This window comes from Bufo gargarizans, chromosome 4 (assembly GCF_014858855.1).
Source record: "Bufo gargarizans isolate SCDJY-AF-19 chromosome 4, ASM1485885v1, whole genome shotgun sequence".
Classification (NCBI taxonomy): domain Eukaryota; kingdom Metazoa; phylum Chordata; class Amphibia; order Anura; family Bufonidae; genus Bufo; species Bufo gargarizans.
In genome coordinates, this window is record NC_058083.1 from 478100482 (window position 1) to 478120832 (window position 20351).

The 20351-nt window shown below is 47.5% G+C and overlaps 1 protein-coding gene across 2 annotated transcripts in view; it reads left to right on the forward strand.

Annotated features, from left to right (window-relative positions):
- Positions 1 to 20351, forward strand: part of ARHGEF12 (Rho guanine nucleotide exchange factor 12) — a 216996-nt gene that overhangs the window by 160714 nt on the left and 35931 nt on the right. For both annotated transcript variants that reach the window (XM_044292558.1, XM_044292557.1), the window contains exons 29-34: positions 1154 to 1268; positions 3497 to 3597; positions 4550 to 4627; positions 7670 to 7745; positions 9494 to 9661; positions 11663 to 11750. In XM_044292558.1, coding sequence (XP_044148493.1) covers positions 1154 to 1268; positions 3497 to 3597; positions 4550 to 4627; positions 7670 to 7745; positions 9494 to 9661; positions 11663 to 11750 — 626 coding nt within the window. The remainder of the gene's footprint in view (positions 1 to 1153; positions 1269 to 3496; positions 3598 to 4549; positions 4628 to 7669; positions 7746 to 9493; positions 9662 to 11662; positions 11751 to 20351) is intronic.

Genomic DNA, 20351 nt, shown 5'->3' on the forward strand with positions numbered 1-20351 from the left:
ACCTGTGTGGGTTTTAAGGGGGCGTCTGGCCGCTGTGACCCCGTTTCTTGCAGCTGATTGGAAAATAACTATATGTTTTAGGACATTAACCAGCTGTAGTGCCCCTCCCCCTTCCTTTTTTTAGGAACTACCTGCATTCCTCATTAAGTAACCATTCTGGAGCATCTTTTCCTCTAATGTTATGCCATTCCTCTATTGTTACTCCTAGAAATTCACAAGTAAAGTGAACCATGGGTGTTACCATTTGTGTCCCTACAGAGATTGATTGGACAGAGTAGGGGCACACCCCCCGGCAAGTAACACCCAGTTGTCAATTTATTCATAAATTTCTAGAGGGTTAACAGAGGAGCGTCGCCACTAAGAGCTGTAAAGAATAGATGCTCCAAAATAATTTCATGGGCAATGGAAGTATTTAGTAAAGCAGACATGTCAATGGCGGTGATTAGGAATGAGCGAATAGACTTCGGATGAAACATCCGAAGACGATTCACATAAAACTTCATTCCAATACTGTACGGAACAGTATTAGATTGTATTGGCTCAGATGAGCCGCGCTATTGCTCCTGATCCGTACAGTATTGGAACATAGTTTGATGCGAATTGACTTTAGATGTTTCATCCGAAGTCTATTCGCTCATCCCTAGTGGTGATAGGTCCTCCTATAAGATTATTTTTTTTTACCTTACTGCAATATGTGAAGATGTTCACTACTCTTGCCTTCAAGGTGACCCGTGGCTCTGTATAGAAATGTTCCTCTACTGAACTCCCTTGAAGCCGAGATGTGTCATTTCCTCCATTGAGTTCATGTTGGTGAAGTAACGTCAACTGAATATAGACATAAATGAGTGAACGTCTGTATTATGTATGTGCACCCCTTATCATATGTACAGCGCTATGGAATGAATGGCGCTTAAATAATAAATAATAATAATAATAATAACGTCAGCGATGGACCCGCTGAGCGGCACTGGCAGATTTCTGGGGGTTATAATAAGAGCATTCGGCCTCTCGCCCTCTGTTTAATATAACGGCGCCGAGCGCGGAGCCGTCCTCGCCGTGTAATTTGTAATGAAGTGAAGTGCTTGATGTTTGAGATGTAAGTTGCTGGTGCATGTAATCAGCCTTGTTAACAATGATGGATGTATCTTTGCAGGATGCTGAGAGTAATCCGCTGTGCAGGCGCTTGCAGCTGAAGGACATTATTCCGACGGAGATGCAGAGGCTGACCAAATATCCTCTTCTGCTGGATAACATCGCCAAGTACTCAGGTCAGCAGCGCCGTACGTTGTATAGCGGTTGGGGGAGGGGCCTTCCATCACACGGGTATTCTTTTTAAGTCTGTAGTCGCAGTATAAAAATTGGGGGACATTTATCATGAAGGGAATTTTGAAAGTCAATTTTGCGACATAGCAAAAGCTTTGAGTGCTGGGACCCCTGCCAGTCGCTAGAACGAGTAGTAAGAACCGCTCGCATAGAGCATTATGTGTCTTTGCTCATTAGAAAGTCTATGAACCTGTCTCCAGCAGTGAGGAGAGACTGCGCAGTGTGGGCGCTTCGTTCTCCTAGTTCTTACCATTGCCGGGGTTTATCTGCAAGGTAATCCTCATTCTAACAGGTGGAGAACCAGAATGACGTCTTTGTTGTCTTGATGCATTGATTAATTTAGTGTGAGAAGACCGGACCAGTCACTCTACTGAGATAGCATGGGGGGGGAGGATGAGGTGCTCTGAGTCACTGCTCCTCACCCCTCCCTGGTCTGACTGATGGTCTGACATAGAGTGTAAAGTGAGACGTTCTGCCATGCTAACTAGTATACAATGAGTGACTTATTCTGAAAACCATCCATAAAAAAAAAATACTAAAAATATTCACATATCTGCTGTTTAGTATGTGATAAATGTTCATGGCAGTGTCCCTTTAAAGAGGACCTGTCACCGCTCCTGACGGGTCTGTTTTAATAGCTTCATGCATTCCCCATGTAAAAACAATTCTGGAGAAGCTATTCTTATGTCTCTATGTTGTGTCATTCCTTTATTATTTCTACTAGAAGTTATGAATGAATTGCTAGCAGTCTGCAGTAAGTGTACAGAGGGGAGGTAACAAGTTGGGGGTGTGTACCTGCACAGACTGAAAATGGCAGCGCTGATTGGATAGTCAGTCTGTGCAGGTACACACCCCCAACTGGTTGCCTCCCCTCTGTACCCTTACTGCAGACTGCTAGCAATTTATTCATAACTTCTAGTAGAAACAATAAAGCAATGGCACAACATAGAGCCATAAGAACAGATGCTGCAGAACTGTTATTACATGGGGAATGCATGAAGCTATTAAAACAGGCATGTCAGGAGTGGTGACAGGTCCTCTTTAAAGGGGTTGTCCAGGTTCAGAGCTGAACGCGGACATACCCTTTTCACCCAGGCAGCCCCCCTGATGTTGGCATCGGAGCATCTCATGCTCCGATGCGCTCCCTTCCCCTGCGCTAAATCGCACAGGGCACGGGCTCTTTTGTTTATCATTACACACTGCTGGGCGGAAGCTTCCGCCCAGCAGTGTGTTCGGTGACGTCACCGGCTGTGATGGGCGGGCTTTAGCGCTGCCCTAGCAGTTTTACTGGCTAGGGCAGCGCCAAATCCCGCCCATCAGTGCCGGTGACGTCACCCGACTTCCTGGCAGCCCCATGGAGAGCCCGGTACGTCACCGGATCTCCAAAAAATGCCTTTGCCCTGTGTAGCACAGGGCAAAGGAGAGCATTAGAGCATAAACTGCTCCGATGCTCAAGTCAGGGGGGCTGCCTGGGTGAAAATGGAGGGATGTTCGGGTTCAGCTCTGAACCCGGACAACCCCTTTAAGTAAACCTTGTGTCTAGATTTGTGTGGTTGGTATATTTTTCCTCAGCTGATTAGATATTGATGACTTATCCTGAGGGGAGGTAATGAATATTGAACTCCTGGAAAACCCCTTAAAATTCACAGCCCCAGAAAATTGGTGACGGCACAATTGGAAACGTAGACTTGACTGTATATTCATGACTGTTTTGCGGATCCTCCATGTGACGCCCTGGAGCATCTGTGAATGCATGTACATAACAGCCTTGAGCCAGGGACAAGGTGCTTATGTCATGAGACCAGTGGACCTGGGGTGGGAAGAGAGGTAATACATGCGAAGGTATATTTTCAGTGTTATCATTTGCATATGATCCTGTAAATGGGTATTTTTCTGTGGCGTGCCGCTGATTTGAGTTGCATGGTGAGGAACAGTTTGTGACCACCTCTTTTTGGATGGAGGTTCATCATTTACACTTCTTAATACAATAACCTTTCTAGACGTTGCAGCATTGTCACGTTTCGGGCTGTTCTGGAAGCGTTTTGATGATTTTTATCATCCTCGGCTGGTTTCACGTACCACTGGATTGTTGCCTTCTTGTCACGTTATAGGAGTAAGATGCTCTCTCGATGAATCTTGGCGGCTTTATTTAAGTTTCAATTGTGTTCACTAGACCAACCAGAAGAGAAGCTGAAGGTAAAGAACGCTGCCGACCACTGCCGGAGGATCCTGAATCATGTCAACCAGGCCGTCAGAGAAGCGGAGAACAAGCAGGTGAGCTTTAGCGGGAACATGAGATGAACACAAGATGGCCTCCAGAACTGTGTTTATTCAGTTTGGATCCATTATCTTAGGGGTCTTCTTTATCAGCCGTTCCACAATGATGGTGGTGATCCTTCAGAAATGCTGGGAAATTACGTTTTCTAGGGCTGGTCTGTGCATGAACTGCAGGCAGCCTGTACTCTGTGGATGGGCTGCTAGCAGGGACTCTCACATTGCCTGACAGCACTTTAGGACGGTATTTACATTCCGTTCACATCGGCGTTGTCATTTCCCTTTATGTGGAAAGCCGGTGCACAATTGACTCTAACAGACCCCACTGACTGATAATGGGGTTCAGTGCGAAAGACTACAAGGTGCAAATCTGCCATGACTGCTGTGCAAAAGCAACGAAACGCAAAGATGCCATCCCATACAAATGCTAAGATATAGGGAATCTTGTTATAATATTATTATTTTATATTGTTTTACTGTTTGTTTTATCGAAATCTCTGGTTCTTAGCTCACATTTTCATTAGATTGTATGAGCCCACCTGCCACGACAAGGCGGTTCCGCCTAGACAGGAAACCTCCAACTGTATCTGTACAGTTGGAGGTTTTCCATGCTGTTGGCCTAGGCCAGGGGTGGCCAACCTGCGGCTCTCCAGCTGTTTTAAAACTACAACTCCCACCATGCTCTGCTGTAAGCTGATAGCTATATGCAGTCTGTGCATGCTTGGAGTTGGTGAGCCTCAGGTTGGCCATCCCTGGCCTAAAAAATGACCTCAGGATAGGTAGGAGTTCTAAGAATATGCAAATATATTCCCAACCGCAGGGTGCCGCTGCGTCTCGGTGTTGTCATAACTGGTGAACTCACATAATGTGATTAAAATGTGGAAAACGAAGCCTCAAATGTGTATTAAATGGGACCTGAATTCAGCGTTATATACTCTGTATCCAATTTCAGAGACTTGAAGACTACCAGCGAAGGCTTGACCTGTCTAACCTGAAACCAGGGGAGTATCCGATGATCGATGAGCTAAGGGTAAGTCGTTCTCCGTTTTTTTACGTCTTCAGAGCTGTGCTATCTTCTAAGTTCATTCCAGACTTCTGTATCTCCTGTACGCCCACATTTTATTGAGGCAACACACCCTTTTGACACTCTTAGTTGGCGTTGGCTATGAAAGGGTTAAAAACCTCACCTAATCAATAAATCCAGTTATCACCCTGCAGGAAGGCCAGGCACTTAGCATTTCCTCAGCTATTAAGGTAATTAAAGGGGCTGTCCCATTACAACCCTTGGGGAATCTGCCAACTCATTTTCATCCAGGATCCAAGTTTCTCTGTAATAAAACAAGCAATCGCGTACCCTATCGGGCGCTGGGGGGGGGGGGGGGTCATTTGCCAGGCACATATGTTCTGCTAGACAGCCGTAAAAGGGTTTCCCAAGACTTTATAACTGATCGCCTATATCTGATCGGTGGGGGTCAAACAGCTGATCAGTAGGGGTCCCAGGTGTTGGACCCCACCGATCAGATACCGAGGATAGGTCATCAGTTATAAAGTCTCAGAAACCCCCTTTAAATTTATGGGATAGCCCCTTTAAGATGCATAGGCCATTGTGAGGGTTTGAAAAGGATTCACCTGTAAATAAAGGCAGCCTGATCGTACCAGGAGGTCCTCAGATAGAAGAATCAACTCGTCCTCCATCATGCGATCCATCAGTACACGTGATTTCCTAATTAACCCATCTTGGATTTTTCCAACGTTCAAAAATCTAGCAATGCAGAGAAAATTAATTGCATTTATTGAAGACAAGTGTTTCTGCCATCTGCTTCAGTGATTGAGGCCTCTTAATATTCTCTGCAGGCAACCATATTGAAGGCGCTGTGTGCGCGGGCCGCTTTCGGAGTTGGTTCTTTTGATAGATCGCTGAGGCTTTTCCACCATTTCTGACGCTGTGTCCGGTCCCTACCAGCCTCAATAACATGGCAGTGACATAGGACTGCCCAGGGGTCTGCTTGAGGGACCTAGAGGCATTCCACGCCCTCCCACAAGTCGACATAGTTTAGACACCGCTCCTAAGTGTAGCATGCAGCGTGCGCGGCGGCTGGTAATATTTCCGTATTCAAGCAGTTTGTTAGTTATGGAGACATGTCGAGATGATTAATTGCATTTTCTGAGACAAATATGCAAACATCTGCTTCATTAATGTTCGTTAGCAATTTTAATATTCATTGCGGGGGAACTATATTCCTAATGATGTGCGTGCAGCGCTTTCGCGGCGTGTACAAGGTCTGTGACAGATCACGAAATCCTGCATCACAAAAGCGAGCGTTATAACAATGACAGAGTCTCTTATCGCCGACCGTAGTACTAGAGAGGTAAATAAAGCGGGCGCGGGCCCCGTGACATGGAGCACCGCTTCTGCCAAGCATGTAAATAAGAAGCGTGATTGTAGACCATGAAAATGACGATTGTGGTTCAGACAAAGTGATGCTGGATGCGTGCGAGTACCTCCTGCCGCGCACCTTCCGGTTTCAAGTAAATTGTCATGTCGGGAGAAGAGTCTTAGGCTCTTGTGTTAGCGGAGCAAAGGCAACTATGACGCTATGGCAGATCCACGTATTAACAAATCGTGACTTATAATGGGGTCTGTCATAGAAGGTTTATGACTGCGAAAATAGCGCTGCAGACTAGGCTCTTCTTGCCGTCAAAAAATACCGCAGCCTCCAAAGGAAGGCGAAAAAGCACCAGTGTGAACCAAACCTTAAAGTGTAACTGTAGTTTTTTTGATAAAAAAAAATACATTTTGGCATATGTTACTACTGCTGCAGCATTATACATAAAGCAATCTTTAGTTCCTTCACATACCACGGTTTTCCTTGAGTTTTTCCTTTTAGGCTGCTTTCACATCCAAAATAGATCTGCAAAAACGCTTCCGTTACAATAATACAACCGCATGCATCCGTCATGAACGGATTCGGTTGTATTAGGTCTTCTATAGCCAGGACGGATCCGTTTTCTATTGTCAGAAAATGGATCCATCCCCATTGACTTACATTGTGTGTCAGGACGAATCCGTCTTGCTCCACACCACATTGCGGACAGAAAAACGCTGCTTGCAGCGTTTTTTTGTCCGCCAACGAAACGGAATGCTCTTTGCTGCTTTCTGTTTCATTCAGTTCAGTTTTGTCCCCATTGACAATGAATGGGGACAAAACTGAACCGTTTTCTTCCGCTATTGAGATCCTATGACGGGTCTCAATAGCAGAATTGAAAACGCTAATGTGAAAGTAGCAGTTACGACTGTTTTAGGGTACTTTCACACTAGCGTTATTCTTTTCCGATATTGAAATCCGGTAAAGGGTCTCAATACTGGAGAAAAAAAAATGCTTCCGTTTTGTCCCAGTGCATTTATAATGGAAAGCAATCCGTTCAGTATGCATCAGGATGTCTTCCCTTCCATTTTTTCTGGCCAAAATTCCAAAACACTACTGCACTTGCCAGATCCAGCATTAATTTCCATTGAAATATATTAATGCCGGATCTGGAACCAAGGGTTCCAGAAATTGCCGGATCCGGTTTTCCGGTCTGCGTATACGCCCGGTTGCCATGGGAACCTTCCCCATCTGCCACAACTGAGCAGAAGGGGAGGGAGGAGTGTTCACCCCATCCTGTCCGGGGGCTGCAAAGGCACAGCAGCCCCCTGATGGGAGAGGGAGGGAGCTCCCTCCCTCTTCACCTCTTCCATACAGTGGTCCCTACGGACCGCGGCATGGAAGGGGTTAAAACGGCGGACATCTGCACAGATGTCTGCCGTTTGAATCGGAGTGTCAGCAATGAGCTGACACTCTGATTCAACCGCTCGGCCATCCTAAAAATAAACGGGGGGCGGGCGTAAGATCGCGCACCCGCCCCCCACACTGCTGCACGCCACCCTATGGATAGGCGATACGACAATATTCTGTTTCCATTGTTCCCCTTCTTGGTTTCGTGTGACTTCTGTCATTTAGATTTGGAAAAGCCATTTCATGATGGAATCAGATTCACGCTTTTCACCAGTCCTATGATTTGTGTTGTGCAGAATCTGGATTTAACAAAGAGGAAGATGGTTCATGAAGGGCCTTTGGCTTGGAAGGTGAATAGAGACAAGATCATTGGTAAGTTTGCTTAAAGCGCATCCGTCAGCAGGATCAACCCTGTTAAACCCGCCATAATACCTGGTAGGACTAACCTTGCTGATTTAAAACCATACCTTTCACCCCCTGATCCATTGCTGCATTTAGGAGAAATTTGTTGTTCAAAAATATATGCAAATTTGTGCTCAAGTGCACCGAGGGTGGGCCTTAGACATTCGGTGCTTCAGTCTGACACTGGCAGCACTGATTGGATAGTTTTTGACTCTGCAGGGACACCCCCCCCAACTGGTAATGCTTAGATGGACCATCATTGCTGACAGCAGTCTGCAATTCTGCATTCATAAACCTCTAGTAGGAATAATGGAGGAATGGCACAACTGAATCATAAGAGTAACATTTTCATTAGGGGAATGCAAGGTGTTAGTGAAACAGACATGTCAGGAGAGGTGACGGGTCTTCTTTACAGATTTTATGTTAGTCCTTAGATTGGTGTATCACGTGTGTATGTAGGTAAACCAAAATGTTCTCTTTTAGTCACACAGTTAAAACTGTTCATAGCTGCAGTGCTGCATCAGTGATGGATCTGTTATATGTCCGTTATTACTGGACTTGCACAGTATCTATTGACTTATAATATGCCGAGTAGAAATTTCCATCATTTTGACGGAAAGAGTACTATGGAACTTGTGACGTGGGCCTTAGTTGCTGCCCGGTGTTCCTGGCATAGTCTATATGTATGATGTGTTAAAGGCTTTATATAAAAAAAAAAAAAAAAAAATCTAAACTTTTATTTTTCTTTGCAGCCTGCATGTATTCCAGTATATAGCAGGATGCAGAATGCCATTCACTGTAAATTCTGTTTATCAACTTTTCCTTGATCATAACTGAGCAATTTCACACAGTTCTCTGCAGCCTGATATGTATTGGAATACATAGAGGATGCAGAATGGAAACTTCAGATATTATTTTTATTTTTTTATAAAATCCAGTTACAAAGATTATTTTTAGCCCAACATAAAGTAAAAAAATAAATAAATTACTTCTGCAGTGTCCATAGCCTTTATCGGCTGGACAGAGTTGTGGTAGAGATTTTCCATCTTCTCCAGGCTTGACTTGCTCCCCAAGGTTAACATTAGGGATGAGCAAATCGACTTCAGATGAAACATCCTAAGTCGATTTGCGTAATACTTCGTTTAAATACTGTACGGAGCGAGCGATTTGTACAGTATTAGAATGTATTGGCTCCTAAGAGCCAACGTTATTACTTTGAGAAGTCTCGCAATTTCTACTGTAAAAAGCCATTTCCAAACTCTGGTTCGGTTGCCGAACCTGAGTTCGGGAAATGTTTTTTTTTTTACAGTAGAAATTGATTTATGAAGTTGTTATGCAAAGTCTCGCAAGACTTCGCAAAGTAATAACTTCGGCTCATAGAAACCAATACATTCTAATACTGTACGGAGTGCTCGCTCCGTACAGTATTCAAAGGAAGTATTACGCGAATCGACTTCGCTGTTTCATCCAAAGTCGATTCGCTCATCCCTAGTTAACATGTCTCTGGACTAGTCTTTAAATGTTATGGCTGTTATTTATGATCTGCGGAGCGGTCTAGATCTGTTGTGATTTCCTGGAATCGGCAGCCTTTTGTTTTTCGGCATTCAGCAATGACCGCTTGTGTTGTATAATCTCGTTTCCTGGGGTGAGCAGAAGGTCGTCCGGTGGTTATCCGGTAGCATCATGAAAACATCAAGTCACATCAATCTCCTTCACAGATCTGTACACACTGCTGCTGGAAGACATTCTGGTGCTGCTTCAGAGACAGGATGACAAATTGATCCTCAGATGCTACAGTAAGATCCTGGCCACCACGTCCGACGGAAAACACATATTCAGCCCCGTCATCAAGCTAAACACGGTGCTGGTCCGACAAGTAGCGACAGGTGAGTCCGTGCATCCAGTGTGCTTAGTGTCCTGCACATTCATAGTCATTAAAAGGGTTTTCTGAGATTTTAATACTGATGACCTATCCAATGGACAGATCATTAGTATCTGATCGGTGGGGGGTCCGACACCCGGGACCCCATTCGATCAGCTGTGTGGGAAGGCATCGTCACTCCTGTTAGCGCCGTGGCCTTCTCCATGCTCACAGAGCATAGTGTTTGGTATCGCGCTCAGCCCCATTCACTTCAATGCGGCTGAGCTGCGCCTAGGCCTTGTGACCGATGAACGTGATGTCACTGGCCTAGAGAAAGCTGTGGGAACGCAGGAACTGCTCCGATGCTCAAGTCAGCGGGGCTATCTGGCTGAAAATGGGGATATGTCTGGGTTCAGCTCTGAACCCGGACAACCCCTTTAAATATTGATATTCTGTCCCAGGGATGGGTCATCAATATCAGATGGGTGGGGGTCCGACTCCCAGTACCCCTGCTGATCAGCTGATTGAAGGGCGTACCAAGCTCCGTACATCGTGTAGTGGCTGTGCTTGGTATTGCAGCCCAGGCTCATTCACTTAATTAGGATTGAGCGGCACTAAGGCCATGTGACCAATGGTGACGTCACTGACCTAGGAAGAGGCCGCAGCGCTTGGTCAAGTGTTGTGTCCCCTTCCAACAGCTGGTAGGTGCTGGTACAAGGAGTCAGACCCCCACCGATCAGGCCACAGGTTAGGTCATCAGAGTCCTAGAGATTCCCTTTTAACAGTTGTAATATATGAAATATTCATAATATATTCCCAAATTAACTTTCTTCTGGTGACTAGTTACATATTATAATTGTAACCTGTATCGCCTTCACTTAAAGGGGCACTCACACCTTAGACATTTATGGCTTAATGCAGGTCACATATTTGGGTCTATCCCCAGAATAGGGGTCCCCCAACCCTGGTCTCGCTTGATCAGGTAGCTGTCCCATCCACACAGAGTAAATGGCGAGATGGCTGTGTATGTGCATGGCTCGCTCCATTCACTTCTATGGGAACAGCTAAACACTCCTGCTCGACTGTCTCCATACATGGCCACTATCAGACATTTATGGGAACAGTGTCAAACTCACGTTGTGACATTCCCAAAAATTCCCAAAATAGAAAACTTATAGTCTGCAATTGGAACCAGTATACCTAATGGCCGTCCTGTATTACCTCAAGGGATCCTGGAGTCTGGTAATATTAGGTGGTAAATGCTGGCATATTTCAGTGGCCACCAGGTAATTACACATCTACCCTGATGCAACCCCTACAGGACCACCTACAGCCCCTGTAGTGGCAGGAGGTCTCCATAGGTTTCATCAACTGTAATCATGCTTAGTTTTCCAGTCCATTTGTATTAGTGGTGGAGAAGATGGAAATGGAGACATGTGGACCTAGCGGACATTATACAGGAGATGGAGGAAACATAGATGAAAGGAATATTCCCATCTAAGGCCCCATTTATACAACCGTGCGCGGTCCGCATCTGCATGTCCGTTCTGCAGTCCTGCAAAAAAGATAAAGCATGTCCTATACTTGTCCAAGAATAGACATTGTTGCAATGCATCCGCAAAAAAAACCTGATGCAAGACAGACATCATCTGGATTTTATTTTGCAGATTCGCATTTTATGGACCACAAAATACATACGGTCGTGTGAATGCACCCTAATAATGATAGGGCACATCACTAGGATTATAAACAGTCCCAATCTCAGCGACCATCAATAATCAGGAGAATAAAAGGGACTGAGCTCCCTTCACCTTAATCCCTGATCGCTCCCGGCTATTGCTGTGCAGGGTCTGAGTGGACCCCGGTCCTTTTGTCTTGTGATTAGAAATCTGTGGTGGAGCAGCAGTGATGGAATATCTTCGTCATAAGGCATCACTTAGTAATGTGTCTTTTCCACTACATTAATGATATTTGTCTCATTCTCTCTTCCCGGTTCACCTTTTGTTCCTCTTTTCTTCTTCCGCAGACAACAAGGCCTTCTTTGTTATATCCATGTCGGACAACGGAGCACAGATCTATGAGCTGATCGCAAACACAGTGTCCGAGAAAAATGTGTACGTCTTACTACTGTTTAATACTGTCTGTGTGTGTGTGTGTGCTGTGTGTGTGTGAGAACTCTGTGTGTGTGTGTGAGAACTCTGTGTGTGTGTGTGAGAACTCTGTGTGGTGTGAGAAACTCTGTGTGTGTGTGTGAGAACTCTGTGTGTGTGTGTGAGAACTCTGTGTGTGTGTGTGAGAACTGTGTGTGTGTGTGAGAACTGTGTGTGTGTGTGTGAGAACTCTGTGTGCGTGTGATAACTCTGTGTGCGTGTGATAACTCTGTGTGCGTGTGATAACTCTGTGTGCGTGTGAGAACTCTGTGTGCGTGTGAGAACTCTGTGTGTGTGTGTGAGAACTCTGTGTGTGTGTGTGAGAACTCTGTGTGTGTGTGTGAGAACCCTGTGTGTGTGTGTGAGAACCCTCTGTGTGTGTTGTGAGAACCCTGTGTGTGTGTGTGAGAACCCTGTGTGTGTGTGTGAGAACCCTGTGTGTGTGTGTGAGAACCCTGTGTGTGTGTGTGTGAGAACCCTGTGTGTGTGTGTGTGTGTGTGTGTGTGTGAACTCTCCTGTGTGTGTGTGTGTGTGTGTGTGTGTGTGAGAGAACCCTGTGTGTGTGTGTGTGTGAGAGAACCCTGTGTGTGTGTGAGAAACCCTGTGTGTGTGTGTGTGTGTGTGTGTGTGAGAACCCTGTGTGTGTGTGTGAGAACCCTGTGTGTGTGTGTGAGAACCCTGTGTGTGTGTGTGTGAGAACCCTGTGTGTGTGTGTGTGTGTGAGAACCCTGTGTGTGTGTGTGAGAACCCTGTGTGTGTGTGTGAGAACCCTGTGTGTGTGTGTGAGAAACCCTGTGTGTGTGTGTGTGAGAACCCTGTGTGTGTGTGAGAACCCTGTGTGTGTGTGTGAGAACCCTGTGTGTGTGTGTGAGAACCCTGTGTGTGTGTGTGAGAACCCTGTGTGTGTGTGTGAGAACCCTGTGTGTGTGTGTGAGAACCCTGTGTGGTGTGTGTGAGAACCCTGTGTGTGTGTGTGAGAACCCTGTGTGTGTGTGTGAGAAACCGTGTGTGTGTGTGTGAGAACCGTGTGTGTGTGTGTGAGAACCGTGTGTGTGTGTACCGTGTGTGTGTGTGTGTGTGTGTGAGAACCGTTGTGTGTGTGTTGTGTGTGTGTGTGAGAACCCTGTGTGTGTGTGTGTGTGTGAGAACCCTGTGTGCGTGTGATAACTCTGTGTGTGTGTGTGTGAGAACTCTGTGTGTGTGTGTGAGAACTCTGTGTGTGTGTGATAACTCTGTGTGTGTGTGTGATAACTCTGTGTGTGTGTGATAACTCTGTGTGTGTGAGAACTCTGTGTGTGTGTGTGAGAACTCTGTGTGTGTGTGTGAGAACCCTGTGTGTGTGTGTGTGTGTGTGTGTGTGTGAGAACAGTGTGTGTGAGAACCCTGTGTGTGTGTGTGTGAGAACCCTGTGTGTGTGTGTGTGTGAGAACCGTGTGTGAGAGAACCGTGTGTGTATGTGTGTGTGTGAGAACCCTGTGTGTGTGTGAGAACCGTGTGTGTGAGAACCCTGTGTGTGTGTGTGTGTGTGAGAACCGTGTGTGTGTGTGTGTGTGTGTGTGTGTGTGTGAGAACCGTGTGTGTGTGTGTGAGAACCGTGTGTGTGTGTGTGTGTGTGTGAGAACCCTGTGTGTGTGTGAGAACTGTGTGTGTGTGTGTGTGAGAACTGTGTGTGTGTGAGAACTGTGTGTGTGTGAGAACTGTGTGTGTGTGTGAGAACTCTGTGTGCGCGTGTGAGAACTCTGTGTGCGTGTGTGAGAACCCTGTGTGTGTGAGAACCCTGTGTGTGTGTGAGAACCGTGTGTGTGAGAACCCTGTGTGTGTGTGTGAGAACCCTTGTGTGTGTGTGTGAGAGAACCTGTGTGAGAGAACCGTGTGTGAGAGAACCGTGTGTGTGAGAACCCTGTGTGTGTGTGTGAGAACCCTGTGTGTGTGTGAGAGAACCGTGTGTGTGAGAACCCTATTGTGTGTGTGTGAGAACCCTGTGTGTGTGTGTGAGAACCGTGTGTGGTGAGAACCCTGTGTGTGGTGTGTGAGAACCGTGTGGTGTGTTGTGTGTGTGTGTGTGAGAACCGTGTGTGTGTGTGTGAGAACCGTGTGGTGTGTGTGTGAGAACCGTGTGTGTGTGTGTGTGAGAACCGTGTGTGTGTGTGTGAGAGAACCGTGTGTGTGTGTGTGAGAACCGTGTGTGGTGTGGGTGTGAGAACCGTGTGTGGTGTGTGTGAGAACCGTGTGTGGTGTGAGAACCGTGTGTGTGTGAGAACCGTGTGTGTGGTAGAACCGTGTGTGGTGGTGTGAGAACCGTGTGTGTGTGTGAGAACCGTGTGTGTGTGAGAACCGTGTGTGTGTGTGAGAACCATGGTGTGTGTGAGAACCCTGTGTGTGTGAGAACCCTGTGTGTGTGTGTGTGTGTGGTGTGTGTGAGAACCCTGTGTGTGTGTGGTGTGTGTGTGTGAGAACCCTGTGTGGTGTGTGTGTGAGAACCCTGTGTGTGTGTGTGAGAACCCTGGTGTGTGTGTGTGTGTGTGTGGTGTGTGAGAACCCTGTGTGTGTGTGTGTGTGGTGTGTGAGAACCCTGGGTGTGTGTGGTGTGTGTGTGTGAGAACCCTGTGTGTGTGTGTGAGAACCCTGGTGTGTGTGTGAGAACCTGTGTGGGTGGTGAGAACCCTGTGGTGTGTGTGAGAACCCTGTGTGTGGTGTGAGAACCCTGTGTGTGTGAGAACCCTGTGGTGTGTGGTGTGTGTGAGAGAACCCTGTGTGTGTGTGGTGTGTGAGAACCCTGTGTGTGGTGTGTGAGAACCCTGTGTGTGTGTGTGTGAGAACCCTGTGTGTGTGTGTGTGTGAGAACCCTGTGTGTGTGTGTGAGAACCTGTGTGTGTGTGTGTGAGAACCCTGTGTGAGAGACTGTGTGGTGTGTGTGTGTGTGTGTGAGAACCCTGTGTGTGTGGGGTGAGAACCCTGTGTGTGAGAACCCTGTGTGTGTGTGTGTGAGAACCCTGTGTGTGTGTGTGAGAACCCTGTGGTGTGTGTGAGAACCCTGTGTGTGTGTGAGAACCCTGTGGTGTGTGTGAGAACCCTGTGTGTGTGTGTGAGAACCCTGTGTGTGTGTGTGAGAACCCTGTGTGTGTGTGGTGTGTGTGTGAGAACCCTGTGTGTGTGTGTGTGAGAACCCTGTGTGTGTGTGGTGTGTGTGTGAGAACCCTGTGTGTGTGTGTGTGTGAGAACCCTGTGGTGTGTGTGTGTGAGAACCCTGTGTGTGTGTGTGTGTGAGAACCCTGTGTGTGTGTGTGTGAGACCCCTGTGTGTGAGAAGCCTGTGTGTGTGTGTGTGTGTGTGTGTGAGAACCCTGTGTGTGTGTGTGTGTGAGAACCCTGTGTGTGAGAACCCTGTGTGTGTGTGTGTGTGTGAGAACCCTGTGTGTGAGAAGCCTGTGTGTGTGTGTGTGTGAGAACCCTGTGGGTGTGTGAGAACCCTGTGGGTGGGTGTGTGTGTGTGGAGAACTCTGTGTGTGTGTGAGAACCCTGTGTGTGAACCCTGTGTGTGTGTGTGAGAACCCTGTGTGTGAACCCTGTGTGTGTGTGTGTGTGTGTGTGTGAGAACCCTGTGTGTGTGAGAACCCTGTGGGTGTGTGAGAACCCTGTGGGTGTGTGTGAGAACCCTGTGGGTGTGTGAGAACCCTGTGTGTGTGTGTGTGTGTGTGTGTGTGTGTGGTGAGAACTCTGTGTGTGTGTGGTGTGAGAACCCTGTGTGTGTGTGGTGTGAGAAACCCTGTGTGTGAACCCTGTGTGTGTGTGTGTGTGTGTGTGAGAACCCTGTGTGTGTGTGTGAACCCTGTGTGTGTGTGTGTGTGTGAACCCTGTGTGTGTGTGTGTGAACCCTGTGTGTGTGTGTGTGAACCCTGTGTGTGTGTGTGTGTGTGTGTGTGAACCCTGTGTGTGTGTGGTGTGTGTGTGAGAACCCTGTGTGTGTGTGTGTGTGTGTGTGTGTGAGAACCCTGTGTGTGTGTGAGAACCGTGTGTGTGAGAACCCTGTGTGTGAGAACCCTGTGGGTGTGTGTGTGTGTGTGTGTGTGTGTGTGAGTGTGTGAGAACCCTGTGGGTTTGTGAGAACCCTGTGGGTGTGTGTGTGTGTGAGAACCCTGTGTGTGTGAACCCTGTGTGTGTGTGTGTGTGAGAGAACCCTGTGTGTGAACCCTGTGTGTGTGGTGTGTTGTGAGAACCCTGTGTGTGTGTGTGTGAGAACCCTGTGTGTGTGTGTGTGTGAGAACCCTGTGTGTGTGTGTGTGTGAGAACCCTGTGTGTGAGAACCCTGTGTGTGTGTGTGTGTGTGTGTGTGAGAACCCTGTGTGTGTGTGTGTGTGAGAGAACCCTGTGTGTGTGAACCCTGTGTGGTGTGTGTGTGTGTGTGTGAGAGAACCCTGTGTGTGAACCCTGTGTGTGTGTGTGTGTGTGTGTGTGAGAGAACCCTGTGTGTGAACCCTGTGTGTGTGTGTGTGTGTGTGTGTGAGAGAACCCTGTGTGTGTGTGTGAGAGAACCCTGTGTGTGAACCCTGTGTGTGTGTGTGTGAGAACCCTGTGTGTGTGTGTGTGTGAGAACTCTGTGTGTGTGTGTGTGTGTGAACCCTGTGTGTGAGAACCCTGTGGGTGTGTGTGTGTGTGTGTGTGAGAACCCTGTGGGTTTGTGAGAACTGTGTGTGTGTGTGTGTGTGAGAACCCTGTGTGTGTGAACCCTGGTGTGTGTGTGTGTGTGTGTGTGTGTGTGAGAGAACCCTGTGTGTGAACCCTGTGTGTGTGTGAGTGTGAGAACCCTGTGTGTGTGTGTGTGTGTGTGTGTGTGAGAACCCTGTGTGTTGTGTGTGTGAGAGAACCCTGTGTGTGAACCCTGTGTGTGTGTGTGAGAACCCTGTGTGTGTGTGTGTGTGTGTGTGTGAGAGAGAACCCTGTGTGTGTGTGTGAGAACCCTGTGTGTGTGTGTGAGAACCCTGTGTGTGTGTGTGTGTGTGAGAACCCTGTGTGTGTGTGTGTGTGTGAGAACCCTGTGTGTGTGTGAGAACCCTGTGTGTGTGTGTGTGTGTGAGAGAGAACCCTGTGTGTGAACCCTGTGTGTGTGTGTGAGAACCCTGTGTGTGTGTGTGTGTGTGTGAGAACTCTGTGTGTGTGTGTGTGTGTGTGTGAACCCTGTGTGTGAGAACCCTGTGGGTGTGTGTGGGTGTGTGTGTGAGAACCCTGTGGGTTTGTGAGAACTGTGTGTGTGTGTGTGTGTGTGTGTGTGTGTGTGTGTGTGAACCCTGTGTGTGTGTGTGTGTGAGAGAACCCTGTGTGTGAACCCTGTGTGTGTGTGAGTGTGAGAACCCTGTGTGTGTGTGTGTGTGTGTGTGTGTGAACCCTGTGTGTGTGTGTGTGAGAACCCTGTGTGTGTGTGTGTGTGTGTGAGAGAACCCTGTGTGTGAACCCTGTGTGTGTGTGTGTGTGTGAGAACCCTGTGTGTGTGTGTGTGTGTGAGAGAACCCTGTGTGTGTGAGAGAACCCTGTGTGTGTGTGTGAGAACCCTGTGTGTGTGTGTGTGAGAACCCTGTGTGTGTGTGTGTGTGTGAGAACCCTGTGTGTGTGTGTGTGTGTGTGTGAACCCTGTGTGTGTGTGTGAGAACCCTGTGTGTGTGTGTGTGTGTGTGTGAGAACCCTGTGTGTGTGTGTGTGTGTGAGATCCCTGTGTGTGTGTGTGAGAACCCTGTGTGTGTGTGTGTGTGTGTGTGTGAGAACCCTGTGTGTGTGTGAGAACCCTGTGTGTGTGTGTGTGTGTGTGTGTGAGAACCCTGTGTGTGTGTGTGTGAGAACTCTGTGTGTGTGTGTGAACCCTGTGTGTGAGAACCCTGTGGGTGTGTGTGTGTGTGTGTGTGTGAGAACCCTGTGGGTTTGTGAGAACTGTGTGTGTGTGTTGTGTGTGTGTGTGTGTGTGAACCCTGTGTGTGTGTGTGTGTGAGAGAACCTGTGTGTGAACCCTGTGTGTGTGTGAGTGTGAGAACCCTGTGTGTGTGTGTGTGTGTGAGAACCCTGTGTGTGTGTGTGTGTGTGTGTGTGTGTGAGAGAACCCTGTGTGTGTGAGAGAACCCTGTGTGTGTGTGTGAGAACCCTGTGTGTGTGTGTGTGTGAGAACCCTGTGTGTGTGTGTGTGAGAACCCTGTGTGTGTGTGTGTGTGAGAACCCTGTGTGTGTGTGTGTGTGTGTGTGTGTGAACCCTGTGTGTGTGTGTGAGAACCCTGTGTGTGTGTGTGTGTGAGAGAACCCTGTGTGTGTGTGTGTGTGTGTGTGTGTGTGTGAGAACCCTGTGTGTGTGTGAGAACCCTGTGTGTGTGTGTGTGGTGTGTGTGTGTGTGGATAACCCTGTGTGTGTGTGTGTGTGAGAGAACCCCTGTGTGTGACCCTGTGTGTGTGTGTGTGGTGAGAACCCTGTGTGTGTGTGTGTGTGTGTGTGTGAGAGAACCCTGTGTGTGTGAGAGAACCCTGTGTGTGTGTGTGAGAACCCCTGTGTGTGTGTGTGTGTGAGAACCCTGTGTGGTGTGTGTGAGAACCCTGTGTGTGTGTGTGTGTGAGAACCCTGTGTGTGTGTGTGTGTGTGTGTGTGTGAACCCTGTGTGTGTGTGTGAGAACCCTGTGTGTGTGTGTGTGTGTGAGAGAACCTGTGTGTGTGTGTGTGTGGTTGTGTGTGTGTGAGACCCTGTGTGTGTGTGAGAACCCTGTGTGTGTGTGTGTGTGTGTGTGTGTGAGAACCACTGTGGTGTGTGTGTGTGAGAACCCTGTGTGTGTGTGTGTGTGAGAACCCTGTGTGTGTGTGTGTGAGAGAACCCTGTGTGTGTGTGAGAACCCTGTGTGGTGTTGGGGTGTGTGAGAACCCTGTGTGTGTGTGTGAGAGAACCCTGTGTGTGTGTGTGTGTGGGTGTGAGAACCCTGTGTGTGTGTGTGTGTGTGAGAGAACCCTGTGTGTGTGTGAGAACCCTGTGTGTGTGTGTGTGTGTGTGTGTGTGTGTGAACCCTGTGTGTGTGTGTGAGAACCCTGTGTGTGTGTGTGTGTGAGAACCCTGTGTGTGTGTGTGTGTGTGTGTGAGAACCCTGTGTGTGTGTGTGTGTGTGTGTGAGAGAACCCTGTGTGTGTGTGTGTGTGTGTGAGAACCCTGTGTGTGTGTGTGTGTGTGTGTGTGTGTGTGTGTGAGAGAGAACCCTGTGTGTGTGTGTGTGTGTTTGGGTGAGAACCGTGTGAACTGTGTGGGACCCTCACCTATCTGACATTGATGGCATCTTGTAGTGATATGCCACCAGTGTGTTAGGTGGGCCACCCTCAACCAATGTTTTCCTGCCAGGGTGCCCCACACCTGTCATTTTTAGGGTACTGCACACGGCTGTGTATTTACAGGTGAAACTCGAAAAATTAGAATATCGTGCAAAGTTTTTTTGTTTTTTTTCAGTAATGCAACTTAAAAGGTGAAACTAATATGAGACTCATTACATGCAAAGCGAGATATTTTAAGCTTTTGTTATAATTTGGATGATTATGGCTTACAGTTTAGGCTACTTTCCCACTGGCGTTTGGTGCGGATCCGTCATGGATCTGCACAAACGCATCCGTTCAGATAATACAACCGCCTGCATCCGTTCAGTTTGTATTATCTGTAACATAGCCAAAACGGATCAGTCTTGAACACCATTAAAAGTCAATGGGGGACGGATCCGTTTTCTATTGTGTGTCAGAACGGATCCGTTTGGCTCCGCTTTGTCAGACACATGCAAGCAGCATTTTGGTGTCCGCCTCCAAAGCGGATTGGAAACGTAACAGAGGCAAACGGATGCATTCAGAGCGAATCCTTTTCCATTCAGAATGCATTAGGGCAAAACCGATCCGTTTTGGACCGCCTGTGAGAGCCCTGAACGGATCTCCCAAACTGAAAGCCAAAACGCCAGTGTGAAAATAGCCTAATGAAAACCCCAGAGTCACAATCTCAGGTCCCCTTTGCTCAGGGGGTATGGATTAATTAGCTGACTAGAGTGGGACACTGAGCCTAGAATATTGAACCTTTTCACAATATTCTAATTTTAATTTGCGTTACTAAAATAAATGGACTTTTGCACGATATTCTAATTTTTTGAGTTTCACCTGTACAAGCACAGGGTCCGCACCGATACGAATTTCTGTGCATTTCCACACCAAAAGCCACATGTGTTATTTGTGGATTTAGTTGCGGATTCGATGCAGTTTTGCCGCAGATCTCATCCTTCTATTGAAAAGGGTGAAATCTGCAAAAAACTGCACAGTTGACATGGAAAAAAATATAGTAAAGTGTACGTGAAATGTGTCTGATCTCTTGCTGGTGCTGTATTACACTTTAAGGTTAAATCGTGGTGTGATCCTAGCCTTATATCGTGGGTTCTTCTCCATTCACATCCAAAGCTCAGAACTCTTGTTTCCTGACATTATAGAGCAGTGCGTTCTAGGTGTTGTTGAAGAGGCGCTGTCACCTCTCCTCACGGGTCTGTTTTAGGAAATAACTATGCTCCACTTAAAAATAAAGTTCTAGA